This window comes from Macrobrachium nipponense, chromosome 41 (assembly GCF_015104395.2).
Source record: "Macrobrachium nipponense isolate FS-2020 chromosome 41, ASM1510439v2, whole genome shotgun sequence".
Taxonomy (NCBI): Eukaryota; Metazoa; Arthropoda; class Malacostraca; order Decapoda; family Palaemonidae; genus Macrobrachium; species Macrobrachium nipponense.
The window spans coordinates 54,390,020-54,405,852 of record NC_061102.1 but is presented as its reverse complement, the minus strand read 5'-3'; the positions used below and the strand labels follow the sequence as shown (position 1 = coordinate 54,405,852).

The following is a 15,833-nucleotide window of genomic DNA, read 5'->3' as shown; positions in this document are numbered from 1 at the left end:
ACACATAGATGAGACAGGATACAAATACATAAGAATAATGGAAGGAGGGGATATAAAACACCAAGAGATGAAGGACACGATCAGGAAAGAATATATGCAGAGACTCAAGGCGATACTCAAGTCAAAACTCAATGCCGGAAATAGGATAAAAGCCATAAACACATGGGCAGTGCCAGTAATCAGATACAGTGCAGGAATAGTGGAATGGATGAAGGCAGAACTCCGCAGCATAGATCAGAAAACCAGGAAACTTATGACAATACACAAACCACTACACCCAAGAGCAAATACGGACAGACTATACATAACACGAAAGGAAGGAGGGAGAGGACTACTAAGTATAGAGGACTGCGTCAACATCGAGAACAGAGCACTGGGGCAATATCTGAAAACCAGTGAAGACGAGTGGCTAAAGAGTGCATGGGAAGAAGGACTAATAAAAGTAGACGAAGACCCAGAAATATACAGAGACAGGAGAATGACAGAAAGAACAGAGGACTGGCACAACAAACCAATGCACGGACAATACATAAGACAGACTAAAGAACTAGCCAGCGATGACACTTGGCAATGGCTACAGAGGGGAGAGCTAAAGAAGGAAACTGAAGGAATGATAACAGCGGCACAAGATCAGGCCCTAAGAACTAGATATGTTCAAAGAACGATAGACGGAAATAACATCTCTCCCATATGTAGGAAGTGCAACACGAAAAATGAAACCATAAACCACATAGCAAGCAAATGCCCGGCACTTGCACAGAACCAGTACAAAAAGAGGCATGATTCAGTGGTAAAAGCCTTCCACTGGAGCCTGTGCAAGAAACATCAGCTACCTTGCAGTAATAAGTGGTACGAGCACCAACCTGAGGGAGTGATAGAAAACGATCAGGCAAAGATCCTCTGGGACTATGGTATCAGAACAGATAGGATGATATGTGCAAATAGACCAGACGTGACGTTGATTGACAAAGTCAAGAAGAAAGTATCATTCATTGATGTCGCAATACCATGGGACACCAGAGTTGAAGAGAAAGAGAGGGGAAAAATGGATAAGTATCAAGATCTGAAAATAGAAATAAGAAGGATATGGGATATGCCAGTGGAAATCGTACCCATAATCATAGGAGCACTAGGCATGATCCCAAGATCCCTGAAAAGGAATCAAGAAAAACTAGACGCTGAAGTAGCTCCAGGACTCATGCAGAAGAGTGTGATCCTAGAAACGGCGCACATAGTAAGACAAGTGATGGACTCCTAAGGAGGCAGGATGCAACCCGGAACCCCACACTATAAATACCACCCAGTCGAATTGGAGAACTGTGATAGAGAGAAAAAAAAAATAATACTGTTAAAAAGAATGGCAGAATTAAGCAAGTTGATTTTATATATTGGCCAATATTCATATTGGGAATTTTCAAAAAATTATAAATGCCAAAGGTAATCTTTTATTAGAACACGATATCAGGTCCAGGTCAAACAGGGGTCGTCGTTAGTGCTGGTATTATTCCGTAGGCGTAGTTCAGTTTGGGGCCGGGGTCGTCTTCGGTTTAAGGGCTTGTATTGGTGCTGGTATAGCTGGTATAGCTGGTATCACGTGACGTTTTGACCTTCTCGCAGGTCATCTTTGGACGAGTCATTTGAAGATACTGTAGCAAGAAAGTCTGTGGGGCGGTATTTATAGTGGCTCGGACATAGAGTTGCATTCTCATTGGTCGGGCCGGTCTTGGACAAAGTCGTGGATCTCGCCTCGAAGGTCTCGTGGATTCTCTCGTGCAAGTGCCACAGTAGTGTGCCTGGGGATGAATGACAGGAATTCCATCTGTAGCAGGAATCCTATCATCCCGTGGGGGCTCCTGATTATCTGGTATTGTCGGGGGGTCGTTTGCTGCTCTCCGGGCGGTGGTGGGAAGGAGAAACGTTTCTTGGGTGATGTTTAGATTTGGCTTCTCCTTACCTATATGGAGGGTTTCTAGGAGGCGCAGATGTCGGGGATCCGTTGTCTGGTCTATTATTTCAATATTAGGGATAATATAGTTTCTCTTTATCCGTTCTTGAGCGTGGCAGGAGATTCGCTTGGAGAAATGTATGGAGGTCATACCAACGTATTTGCCGAGGCATCCTCGGACGGGGCATGTGTAACGGTAGACCACACTCGTCTTCTTCAAGGGATCCTGCAGGGGCGCCGAAGGGTTGTTTCTCATCACCAGGCTGCTCGTCTTCTTCGTTTTATAATATATAATTAACTTAATATTTTTGTCTGGGTCGGCGGGGCTGACGTTTTCATCGATGATTTTTTTGAGGGCTTGTTCGTCCTCCTTGTACCTCCGGTGGAAGTGCCCTTTGTAGAAAAGCTTTATGGGCTCTGCAACATCGGGGTGGGGTTCCTGGTGGTACCAGGCTTCCATACCTTTCCTTATTGACTCATCAACAGCACGTTTGGTGTGTCCGTTGTCGACGAGGACCTGGGCGGCGCGCTCCAACTCCTGTGTGTGTCATTCCAGGAGGAGCAGTGTGAGAGGGCCCTTCTGACAAAGGCGCTGATGGTGGAGCGCTTATACCTCTCAGGGCACTCACTCTCACTGTTCAGGTCCTCCCTTACCCACTTCCCCAGCCTGGCAGGAAACCTGCCTCCCTTCAGGGTAGCACCAGCAGCATCTGAGGAGAATCTTCCCCAGTAGTGGGGAAGATCTCTCTCCTGATATGTTAACCTCTGTTAGTCTTATCCCAGAGCTTGTGAGTATTGTATTCCAGTTACGCATTGCATTTTTGATGAAGCTGATGGTGTTTTCCTCTGCTCCATATATTTTTAGACATTCTATTAGCCAGGTGTGTGGTATCATGTTATCTATTTTTCTTTAAGTAAAAAAGGACGAACCTCACACGAGAGGAGACCATTTGATTGTTCGGTAACCAGCATTTCTACATTAAAATGCCGGTGCCTGGGTCTCCTACCCCAATGACCGAAAGGCCTCAGGTGACTGACGTCTACAAAATCGTCACTCGAAAAGGGATCGGACAGATTTCATTTCAGAATCGTGGACTACAGATACCATCTATTGACTGCCCGAAGCAAATCGGTGCTCAATCAAGAAACTGTTGTGGTTTTGATAGCGAGGCAAGATTAAAATTGCCGAACTTGTGATTGTAATGACTGCATAAAAAATAAACCATGTATCCAATTATTGATTCCTTTTGGTGCCTAACAAAATAGTATTTGAAGCCTGGGATTGTGCGAGGGAATTCATGAATTGGGTTCTGGTAATACATGAATTACCCAAGACTATTAGCCGGCGAAAAGCCAGAATTACCAACAAAATTTGACTATTCCCCATATCATTGTAGTCTAAATTATGGTAAAACTGTGGGTACATATACAGAGAAGCTTTTAGATTGTTATTCTTAGCTTTAACCTCCGCAAAACCTCACATATTCTCCTTTCGGTTGGTACTTTTAATTTCTTCAAGGGTTTGTATGGCTGGCTACAGGGTTACAGAGCGTATACCTACAGGGTGTCAGCACTGCTATTCCTCTTAACTTTTCTCTGGACTAAAATATTCCAGAAAGTAATCACTCGGTACGTTCTAATAGCTAATTAGATGATACATTTCATTAAAGCATAAATTTCTATAACCTAACGTATTTCATCTTGAAGACAGTGGTCAGTATATATGTAATGATTACATTTTAACATACATATATATTCCATATATGTAAATAAGCCCATGACCCAAGGGGTCACTGGCGAGAACAAGGAGTGTGATAAGGAAAGATAAGGAATGCAAGCTAGACGCTGCCGCGTTGTATCTGCAACGCCCTGGTTTGCATTTGCCTGTGGTAATCAAAAGCATTGTCTTGTAAAACAGGTCACAGTGCCTTCGCCTGAGAACATGGTGACCTATAACCCACAGAGACAACCACGTGACTTCCTAGTCACATGTTCATCTGTCTGTATGTTATGTATGCTGAGCTAAGCTTTGCTCTCCTATCTTTTGTAAATGCTTTGTAACTTAGATCTCTACTTCCACTCATCAAGACAAGTTCTCTGAACCACTTCTTTCTCTACTCAAGAGATGCAGTTTCACAAATATATGTTAAGTTTGACAACCATGAGTTTGAAAGTCTTCACCTTTATACTCAAAGAAGATACTAACGAAACTTAGAAACTCTCTCTGCAGTCAATGTCACTCCGACGAGAATGGGAAGTATACAAACAGATACTTGCGTACAACATCGTATCCCGTATATATACGAGAGCTTTACAAAACTGATAACCTAAAAGGACGATTATTTGTGTTCGAGATTCTCAAAGATTATAAAGATTAAATTATTTCCTTGGTCTGTCATGAATATCCTATGTATTAATACCATATAAAGAAAAACAGTAATAAATATGTCAAGAAAATTTTAATGCTTAAAATGATAGTGATAGTGATATGGGTCTCAGCATTACCAAGTGCAAATGTACTTTCAGCTTTTTTTGCAGGTGAGAGAAATTGGGTGTAAACCTTATGCAAATTAATGGAAATTACATCTGTTCATGATTTATATAAGTCCATTTTAATTATTCATATTCCCAGGATTGCTTCTTAATTTCCTTATAGTATCTTGGAATTTTACCAGTGGTAATTCTGAGTAACAAATTCCCACGTATTTCATCCTCTATTTTCGAATTCGTACGAATTTGAGCAAACTCGAAAAATACTTTAAACAGAAACGATTAATGGTATTGAATATATCTCCAAATTGGCAAAATTTCCATCAAAATTAAATTTAAAGGATTCGTGATGATTGATACGAATAGCCCTTGATGTCCCATGAATACCAACTTTTAGGACTTTTAAACTAAAGCATTTTCTGTCTTTTTTTTACATTATTTCCTGATTTTTGGGTCGAAAATGACGAAGCATTCCTTACGAGAATCAATTAACATCTTTAATTAATTGATTCTCATAAAGAATAATTCGTCCTTTTCCCTTAATTCCGTGTTAAAGGCTCTATTCATGTTGGCAATCCTGCTTTCTCTCCGGACAAGGCGCTGCCATTGTTTGTTACCAGAACAAACTTGGTCCTTTGTTGAAAACTTTCCCCGTTCTTCAGAACGTCCCCTTAATATCAAGGTTCAATTTTAGATATATAGAACTCCCTTAATAATAGTTATCACATAAATCGATACTTTTTTCGTGGTCTTCCTAAAACAGTATATAATAGTTTCGTCTTCAAACGACCATACGCCATCCGAAGACTGCCATAGCACTCAATAGATGTCTTTAGTGTATGTAATCTTGTTAAAAAATATCTTATATTTAGTATTCCTATCACGTAGTGCCCTTTATTTAGTGTGAATAGGAAGCATAAATCTTCTTTGCATTGCTAACTATGCCTTTCGTCTTATGATAATATCAATATCTTTATCTTCAAAATGATTTTATTTAATTTATGAAATTCAGGCATAAGGCTGACGATATTACTATAGTTTACCATCAAACTATTATTTACGTTTTCTTTTCAGGTAGAAAAATTGTCTTTGTAGAAAATGGTATTTTAGGGTATTTGGACACTTAAAAATGAGTTTCTCTCTCTCTCTCTGACGCCAGTTTCAGCAATAATTGTTTCTCATTTCGAAGTGAAAAAGAAACAGTTGCTTCCAGAATCTACCACATGAATTAAGGAACAATTATGCTACATGGATTAAAATCCGAAAATACCCGTTATAAGGATGAAGCGAAAATAGCGTAGACGTATGACTTCAATTTACGTACTTGGAGGTGCATTTCAGTGTTGAAAATACGTCAAATTAAGGAAAACACGCTTCCATAATCTGCGCAGATTGAATTAGATGAATTGAGAACAATTATGTATAAAATGATAATAAGGTTAAATAAAGCGAAAATAGGATCAACTGACTATGAATTAGTCATCCATTCAAGGACTTTTGAGAGGCGATTGGAAAAGGCAAAAACGAATTAAAAGAAGAAATATCTGTGGTTTCGATCAGCAAGTTATTCCAATATTAACTCCTGCTGTAGCTTCAGAACACGTGTATGTTGGTAAGGCCGAGTCCAGAGGTCCAAGCCTTTGGCTCTTTGTCAATGTAGAGGTTTGCGTTCACAATTATTTAAATGTTTATTGGATATTTTGGTTTCTGTGCTTTTTAAATGAACTGCCGTATCAGTAATATATGATAAAAATGACCTTTTTATGATTGCCTATCTTATGACTGATGTCTAGTTATTGTAGAGAAAGGGGTGGAGGGGTTATTTGGGTTTCCTTTTGTGAATTACAATACCCTTTTATAATGGTGCATTGTTTGGAGTTTTCATTGGGTTGTGTTTAGAAACTAAAGTCTCAAATTTTGACATTTTCAGTTAATCATTTTGTTCCCCGAGACTTTGACTTATGCAGTTAATCATTTTGTTTTTTGAGAATAAAGTCTATATATTTCTATAATTATGGATCTAATATAACCACCTAGGTAGTTTTGGTTTAGGAGTTACGTCAAAGAGAGAGAGAGAGAGAGAGAGAGAGAGAGAGAGAGAGAGGAGAGGGGGGGGGGGTGTTTGTTGGCTGAGAGAGAGAGAGAGAGAAAGATAGGTTGGTTGAGAGAGAGAGAGAGGTCACCCAGTGCCTGCTGCTCTCGTGTCATCGTTACCAGGGTACCTCGAAGAGGTAACTTTTATATGTCGCGTCCTCTCCAAGGGTGTAACATATGTTTGGTGCAACATATGTTTGTGTGTGTAAATTCATACTAAATGTCTACCGACAGTAGACAAAACGGATCTACTATGTCTCCCATTGCCAATGAAGGTGATACCTCTCAGGAATTGGAAGTCCTGTAGAATTCCTCCGTAGTTTTCAAGACCTCGCTTTCCCTTACAAGGAAATACTAGAGACGGTTTTTGATAACAACCAAATCCGAAGTAAAATTCGGCCAGACACCCAAGTCTCCTTCCAAATACTTTTTTGTTTTCTGGTTATAATCCCATGATGGCCTCATACTCTAAGAAGCTGGGATGGTATACATATGTATATGTGTGTTGGTATAACTGTGTTAATACGTGTAATTGTACATGAGCAATGACATATAAAGACATAAAAGCCCAACTAAATTTAAATATACATTTATGGACATTTTGTATATTTGGGATACGGCTGGTTTGGAATTTTCTAATTAGTTTTTTATCTCTTTCCTCATTCTATCTTCCTTTTTAGCAATAATCTATTCATCAACTGACATTTCATTTTTTATGTATGTGCTTACACGTTCATAAACTATTTATATAATATGTTAGACATCAAAGGAGAACGGTCCCCATAGAAATACTTTGTGAAATTGGGTTTCATTCTACCAGCCAATGGGAGGTCATTTAGAAAGACGTTTTGCCAAAAACCGGAGCTTTGAGCCAATGAGAGAGGGCGATAGAAATGTTGTGTGCTGTGGATGCCTCTGATTGGCCAAAGCAATTCCTTCCTTGACGGTGGTGGAACCGTGGAAGGGTCAGTGCAAAGTCTCAGGTTGGCGAAGCGTCTGTCTGCCACCAACAATGTCACAGAAATCAATGAATTTCCACCAGAGAAATTGACTGATCAATCGAATTGAAGGTAAATCGAGGTAAATCAATGATTGAGGTTGAATTCGTGACTTAAAAGTTGTGTTTTATTTAATTACTTAGTTAAATATGGTTAAATCAAGAGAAGCATTTCCCTTCTCTTCTCGATAAGGTTGATGGTCGGCCTATTCAGCCTAGTGAACGAAAGCGTAACTTTTTCGGGGTATTTCTATATAGGGTAAACAACCGCGGACGATCCATCGTCATCACGCTGGCCAGGCCTTATTCACTCGATAGTTAATTGGTGAAACAAGAATACAATTACAACTTTAAGCATACCATTCAAAGGCCCCTTGGGCAAAACGATCTTTCATAACTTTGTATGATCAGAATACTGGGGGGAGAGTAATATGGCCTTTGCTGATGTACAGTCCTGTTCATTGTAACCAATCATCAAGTCGCGTTGTCCTTACTTCCATCCGATAGAGCGTTCCGCGGCCTTTTTGCTGATGTATAACACTTGCAATTCCATTATATGTACGCTTTATTATATCTAAATGAATGTCTGTAAGAAAACACAAATTTACCGTCTCGGAGTCATTTCTGTTTGCGGTGCGAGACTGCACTACATATCCGTCCGCACCTGTCTATGTCAACCCAGTTTGTCTGTAAATAAATTATCAGTACCCAGCTACCTCTCTTAATCTCTGGTCCTCACAACTGGTGACCCCGGAGTGACCACCAGTTGTGAGGACCAGAGATTAAGACAGGTAGCTGGGTACTGATAATTTATTTACGTTGTTGTTTAAGATTAAGCTGGCCTTGTGCCAGCACGGGCTCTTGCTCACAGAGCAGCCCGTAAGTTTATTTACAGACAAACTGGGTTGACATAGACAGGTGCGGACGGATATGTAGTGCAGTCTCGCACCGCAAACAGAAATGACTCCGAGACGGTAAATTTGTGTTTTCTTACAGACATTCATTTAGATATAATAAAGCGTACATATAATGGAATTGCAAGTGTTATACATCAGCGAAAAGGCCGCGGAACGCTCTATCGGATGGAAGTAAGGACAACGCGACTTGATGATTGGTTACAATGAAAATAGGGAAAAAGTGTTGTCCTTACATTGTCATCAGTTTATCATTTTCATTTCATTTCTCATTTTTCCATTTAGCCATACTTTCATTTCAGCGCTGAATGATCTTATAGTTCCCAGCGCTTGGGCTATGCCCTAAATTCCATAATCCATCCATCCATACCATTCAAAAGATTGAAGTTTTGTCGACATAATGTGATATATGAAGCCCCATACGAACTAAAATAAGCATGTGAGCTCTTCGTAAAATATGTTTTCATGGCAGTTTTGAAATCCAATATGGCAGCAATCTTGTGGCTGGCCGATCTAACCACGAACGATCCACCATCTTTCCCAGCACTCATTTGAAAAATGTTAGTGTATAGGGTAAAACACCGCGTGGACTGGCCAACTCACCGACTACCAAGGCTAGGCCACCCTTCAAAAAAGTACTTTTAACGCGTCCTGGCACTGGAGATGGTCATCATTCATGAGTTGTTGTTGGTGAGAGAAGGAGCTAAAGACCTCTACTCTCCTTTCGAAGTAAGCATTTTCTCCAAACTTAGAAATAAAGGCGATATTTTAAGATTTAAACAGAGGGTAATGAAAAGGGTGGCCAACGCAGTGCCCACACCACGAAAATGCTTTCGAAATTTTTACTACCAACTCAGAATATTTCGAAGATTGACGCCATGTCGATGTTTGCGGAGTTGCAAGGGGACTACGGCATTCTTTGCGGCATTTTGCGCTCTTCAATTGTTTATCAGTGTTGTCAATTGGTATGTGTTTACCCTCCAAACTGGGTATGAGACTTACACAAAACCGGGGAAATAAGTGAAATTAGCGTATCTATTTGTGGTATATATACATTTTAAAGCAATTTTATCATTACTGCATTACTATGACAACTAGAATTCATGGAAACAGTTTGTAAATGCATCAGCGTATATGTGACGCTCCACTAGATTGGCAACGATGAGTCATTTTTCCTCGCGTCGTCTGCGCGTAAGTATACATCCAAAATATTTGTAATTTTTGGGGGTTAATTTGGTTGCAAAATAGGGATAATAGACATGAATTAAATAAACATTTTGAAAGTAAAGATAAAGTAAATAATGAGTAAAGTAAACAATTAAGGGAATAAAGCTTTGCACCCATAATCAGTGTTGTTGTCTGCTGCTCGTAACTGTTTGCGGAGTGAGTACTTAGGAACCAGGAACAGCAATGTAGTTTAAGTGCAATGTGGAGTGAATTAAGACCAAAATGTGTATAGTTACAATCAAATAAGCACTGGAGTTTCAGTTGTGATGGCAGTAAGGATAAAACCACTGATTACAAGGTAAAAATGAATTCAATTCAAACCATGACCCCGGGAATAAAAAGTTTCATACTTTCACTGATATAGGCAACAAAATGTTGTTTGTTCCGATATGTAATACAAACTCTCGGTCCTTTAACAGATGAAATGTAATCAGCAGAAGCTGGAACCGGTCGTAAGCTTAGAACAAAAAAGTTTGGTAGTTAACTGTTTGTCCGATAGTGAGGGGTTCTGCCCGACTGAGAGGTGAAGAATCACTTTGCTTTCAGCCGCCATCGGAACAAGACGTGCTCTTTGCCGCTCTGCCCACTGTGTCGTATGCTTCGTTACTTCTCTATGAACCATCCTTTATTACTTCCCTATTACTGAGTGCTTGTGCGAGTGGAAACTTGTAAGTACTTTGTGTTTTCTGTTGTTATTGCTTGTAAATCATGTGACAGTGGATTCCCATGAGCCGGAGAGACCCACCGCCCCCCCCCCCCCACCCCCCCCCCCCCCCCCCGCCCCCCGGTCAGCCACAGATTGTGCCCTGGAGTGGAGGGCCGTAGGTATGGGGCCTTTAGGTCTCTCTTCGAGGTAGACCCTCATGATTTGTTTACTCACAGCGAGACTTGTGATTTGTGTGTATCGTGGTCGGGGAAGCAGTGGGAGCGATACGAGGGGAGGAAGCCGGCCAAGGAGTCGTCGGAGGGCTCTCCAGTGACTCCTCTGGTTACGGACACGTCTTCCTCTTCCCTTCCTCCGTCTCAGCTCCCATGTATGGCTCCTTCCCCTTTGGAGGGCATGTCGCGGTTCACCTCTTCCCTCGATCAGTTGAGTGTAGAGGAGGGGCCGCGACACCTCGGCATTCAGTTGTACTCGGGGTGGGAACTCCCCCCACCCCGGGAGAGCGGGAAACCGCCCCCCCCCTCCCTCCACTAACCCGACCTTTCCTTCCTCAGGTAAGCCTGCCGTGGGTGACGATCTCGGACAGGTCTGGTACTCGCTTGGGCTCCCGGGGACAGCGCGGACCCAGGCCGGTCACAAATGGACCAGACGTCGACCACAACAAAGGTGTTGACACCGGGGTATGCTGCTCCTCCTCATCTGGTATATACGCTGCACATAGCCATTGTTTACCACGACAACCACAGTCCAGGCTCCGCTGCTGGGGTTGCCTAGGAGGGAGATTACGCCGCCGCCTGGTTTTGCTGCCCTCGCTCCAGCCCCTGATTTTCAGTGTCCCAAGAGTTCCCCGCTCGACCTGCCACCAGTACCTGTGATGTCGCTGGCCCTTTACTGCCACCAGTTCCTGTTGCTGCTGCTCCTGTACCAGTTCCTGCCATCGTCGCTCCAGCCCGTGGTATTGCTGCCCCCACCGAAGGTCCCTCCGGACAGGTGCAGCCAGGCCCTTTTGCTTCAGCAACTGCCCTGGGTCTGTTCTGGATAGAGGACCTGACGGTGGTCCTGAAGAAGCTGAAGAAGAAGAAGAGGAAGGTGTCGTCGTCTTCGTCGTCTGCAGCCGCCTCTTCCCCTTCGACTTCCAAGGCCTCACGGCCAAGGAAGAAGAAGGCAGCCTCCTTCCCCCATAAGGAGCCTCGCTCAGAGACCTCTAAGGGTCTGTCCCACTCCAATGTGATAGTTGGGGCTTCTGCTGGTCCTCCTGTTCCTTCGGGAACGGGTCCCATCTCTCCTTCCGCAAGGAAGAAGAAGACGGGGACCGAACAGGTACCGGCTAACAACAGTGCCTCTTCTCCTGGCGCCAGAAGTTCCACCTCGGAACCAAGAACCGTCTCGGCCGCTCATTCATGAGAGATACCAAGTGTACGGTTGCCCACGGGTGACCGTGCAGCCTGGGTCCAGGCAGCCAAGCCTGCTTGCCGCCAGGACCCAGGCACGGAGCGGAAGACTGGTGGTAGTCGCCCAGTTGACTCCTGCCAGGCCAGCGATCACTCTCGTGGAGATTTGCCAGTTCCCAGGGTTGACGCGACGGTCCCCCCAAACCGTACGCAGGCCGAGGCGAGGAAGAGGTCCCCCTGGTAGCCAGGACCAGCCTCAGTTTTTCCAGGCTCCATGACGCGCCGTGAGGACGGGCCTCGCTCTCACCGCGCCAGTGGACTCTGCCGGTCTCCTGACCGCCTCCCCCACTGTGACCTGGTGGATAGGCTGACTGGCAGTAGCTCTCCTGACACTCGGGACCGTCACTACCTTTTCTCGGTCCAGCAGTTCTCCCCAGGGAGACCGTGCGACTAGGCCTGCAGCAGGCTCGATCATCACCACGGATTGGGGATCGCCTGCAGCCCCCCCAGAATACCAGTTCTGCCGGTGAGTGGGGGGGAAGCGTTAGGTCTTCCTCTCCTATCCCTTCAACCTCTTCGGCCTACACCGGGAGGAGCGAGGGGATCAGGAGCGACTGCGAGTTGTGCGCTTCTCGCGGTCCCTCCACGAGGGCCTACGAACCTGGCACGGTCTTGGGACCAACCAGATCGTACGCCCAAGTGGTTGGAGGGGACCAAGAGGGGTCTGTTGTGGTTCCTCCTGTGGAAGGAGGAGGGTTTCGGGAGGCGTTCTCCTTGGATGGACTTGACGGTCCATCTCCCCAGGACGCGGTCACTCCCGAGATCCAGAGGTCTTTCGCATAGGTCATCGCGCTGATTCGTCAGCACAATGACCTCGGGGAAGGATCGGTGCTCCCGCCCTCCAAGCCTACATCTAGGCTGGAGTCGTTCTGGGGTCCTAAGAAGGAACCCAGGACGACGGTGGGTCTGCCCTGATCAGCCTTGGCCGACAGTGTGCTGGGCCAAGTGGACTCTCTCGTCTCTGGACAGAAGGGATCACTTCGGTCTGGCAGAGGCGCTTCTACGTGCCTTCGGAGGACACACTGCCGCCCAAACAGGTTAACCGGGAGCTGGCTAGGCTAACTCCGGGTGTGTCTCTTCAGCACCTGCTGGCCAAGAACCTCTGGTTATCGCGACAAGAGGCATTGGCGTTATAATTGACTGCCATGGCAGTGTTCCCAGCAGTCTCCTGGCTGGACCTGTGGTCCCTCACAGTGTCCAAGGTTGTGGCCTCCTCGGGATCCGCACACCTGGAGGAGTTGCTGGCTGCAGGTGAGTGGGATCATCGCGACAAGCACCTTCACATGAACGTCCAAGAGTTCCAGGAATGAGTGATGGGACACTCAGTGGTGTTGATGAGCAACAACACCACGGCAGTGGCATACATCAACAAACGGGGGCCTATTGTCCCTCCCATTGCACCAGTTGACGTTGCAGGTACACAAGTGGGCTGTAGCTCACTCAGTAGAGCTGTCAGCCTGATACATTCTAGGCAAAAGGAATGTAGTGGCAGACAAGCTCAGCCGTCGGAATCAGGTGGTAGGAACCGAATGGTCCCTGGACCCAGACGTGGCGGAAAGGCTCTTCAACCTGTGGGGGCATCCAGTCGTGGATCTGTTCGCCACCCGGCACAACAGGAAACTCAAGGTTTTCAACTCAGTTGTGCCGGACCCATGGGCAGCTGCAGAGGACGCTCTTCAACACCCGTGGGACAACCTCTTCATGCACCCCTTTCCCCCATTCTGTCTGATTTGCAAGGTAATCAGCAGGGTGCTGGTCACCGCGAATCTTCGGATGATTCTGGTGGCGCCCAAATGGCCTCAGGCTGTTTGGTACCCAGACCTGCTGGCTCTGCTCACGGAAGCACCAAGAGAGATTCCCTCTTGGCACAACCTCCTGTGCCAGCCACACGTGGAACGGTACCACCGGTCGGTTTGGTCCCTGTGTCTTCACGGCTGGCTGTTATCCACCATCTCTTGCGAGCGAGAGGCTTTTCTCGCCCAGCAGCAACAGAGATGGCTTGGTACCTCAGGCAGTCCTCTGCAGCTGTATACCAGGGAAAGTGGTCCGTCTTCTGTGGTTGGTGTCGTGGACAGGGTCTCTCCCCTCTCAGAGCTACTCTTCAGCAATCAAAAAAAGGCATATTTATCCGAGATCACTTGACGCTAAGAAGCTCTGGAGCTAATGCCAGTTAATGGTAAATATGCTATGTTCTTAACATTTAACCAAATCAATACTGGGTAATATTAACCAGTGATGTCTAAATTTAAACACATAAAAGGGTACAAGTACTTACACCATATTGCGAGATATAAACAGAAATAAGTTAACTGAAAATACACAACTTTCCAAACATGATTGCAGCCTTAACCGGACTGAACTGAAGGCTCAAGGGTCCAGCAGTCATCCAAAATTTCCTCTTGGCCAATCAGAGACGCCCACCTTGGAAATCCCTACCTTCTATAGCCTTCTCCCATTGGTGGATGGGAGGTTTATAAAAGGGGTTCTCTAATTGGTTAGATAGGACTGAAACAGATTTACGTCGAAAGTGACTATTTACTGGCAAGATTATGGTACTAAGGTAGTTAATTAAGCCTAGTCAAATTATTATTATTATATTAACATCTTTGTGTGAATACTACTGAAATCCATTGTCTTCGGTGATTGGTATACAGAATGAGAGAGAGAGAGACTCCTTCTAATATTCCTTTTTAGTAGAGAAAGGTTAATTTCTCTCTCTACTCATTAAACCAACAAAACAAAGATAGTGTACTAGAGACTTCCAGTGAGTTTACGCATTTTCACAAACTTGGTCTAAAGACTTCTCAAATCTTACACCAAACTATCACGGTCATTGAAAAACTGAATGGTGAATCACAATACCTGATATTCACTGACAAACAGTGAAATCGTTGCAAGTGGATTGTGAACAAGCATCTTGGGCCTACCTCAAGTCATAGTTGAAATTTGTATATTATTTTTACATAATTCTTATCAAATGATCATTGGAATTATCTAAAACATTATTGATGTGAGTAACCTAGGCTAGTTAAGTGATTTTGAATAAAAACAGTGTTTTTTTCTGTTCAAAATGAAAACCACCTGTTAAATTTGCTTTCGTAACTGGTAATAAGTGATAAAAATAAAAGTTGTTATAGATTTCGCAAGTAAAATTCATTTTTCCATTTAGACAATGTCTGAAAAATTGTTAGCCAATCGAAAAATTTGTAATAGGTCTAAGGTTTTGTTCATGGAACTGTGTTCCCATGCGCCTTAAGCCGTAAACGAGCTTAGTACTTAGAACGTCTCTCTCTCTCTCTCTCTCTCTCTCTCTCTCTCTCTCTCTCTTTCCTTATTCTAGTTTTGTTAGTTTATTGTTTATTTACTAATAAAGACATATAAACACGAACAACACCCATCGCAACCCCCCCTCCCAATTTTACTTCACAAACCATCATTCATGTTTTACCATTTTCTATGACCGAAAACTGCAATCGTGGGGGGAACTATGCCATTTTAAACTCTAGGCTAAAAAGTAAAACTACACTTTACTTCCTGTTTATTAACACCATTTTCCTTCGATGAATCCCGTTATAACATAAAAAATACAATATAGAGAAAAAATCAAGTATGAATCACATCTCTGTCGCAAAAGACTGAGAATTCTGGAACAAATGGAGCCGCAAACTCAGATCATTAGCTGTCCCAGGTAGCGGCAGGACGCCCTCAGGTAATGGTGGGCGTCAGGACTCCAGTTTAGGAACCAAATTCCAGTTTTCATCCTCTGAACACTGGCTACTTCTCTTTCAGGCAGTCTGACCAGGCGAATTTTGTCTTCCTCTCCTAACATTTCTGAACCATATAATCTTTTTCACAAGCTCATAATATTCCATCCTTTCCACATGTACAAACCATCTCAAAGTGCTATGAGCCATACCTGTCACCCACACTATCCTTTTTACCACATCCACGCATCTCCATATTTCTCACCTTTCTGTTCACATTATGCTGCAAATAATATACAAATAATGCTTCCCTATAACTTACACCTACTGTATTCATTTGCATTCAA

At 43.9% G+C, this 15,833-nt stretch overlaps 1 protein-coding gene across 1 annotated transcript; it reads left to right on the top strand.

Moving 5' to 3' along the window:
• The first annotated feature begins 3,887 nt into the window (after positions 1–3,887).
• Positions 3,888–11,735, top strand: LOC135212858 (mucin-7-like). The gene is made up of 2 exons (XM_064246625.1): positions 3,888–3,948; positions 11,164–11,735. Exons 1-2 carry the CDS (start codon positions 3,888–3,890, stop codon positions 11,733–11,735), a joined length of 633 nt encoding a protein of 210 aa, XP_064102695.1.
• Positions 11,736–15,833: the final 4,098 nt, after the last annotated feature.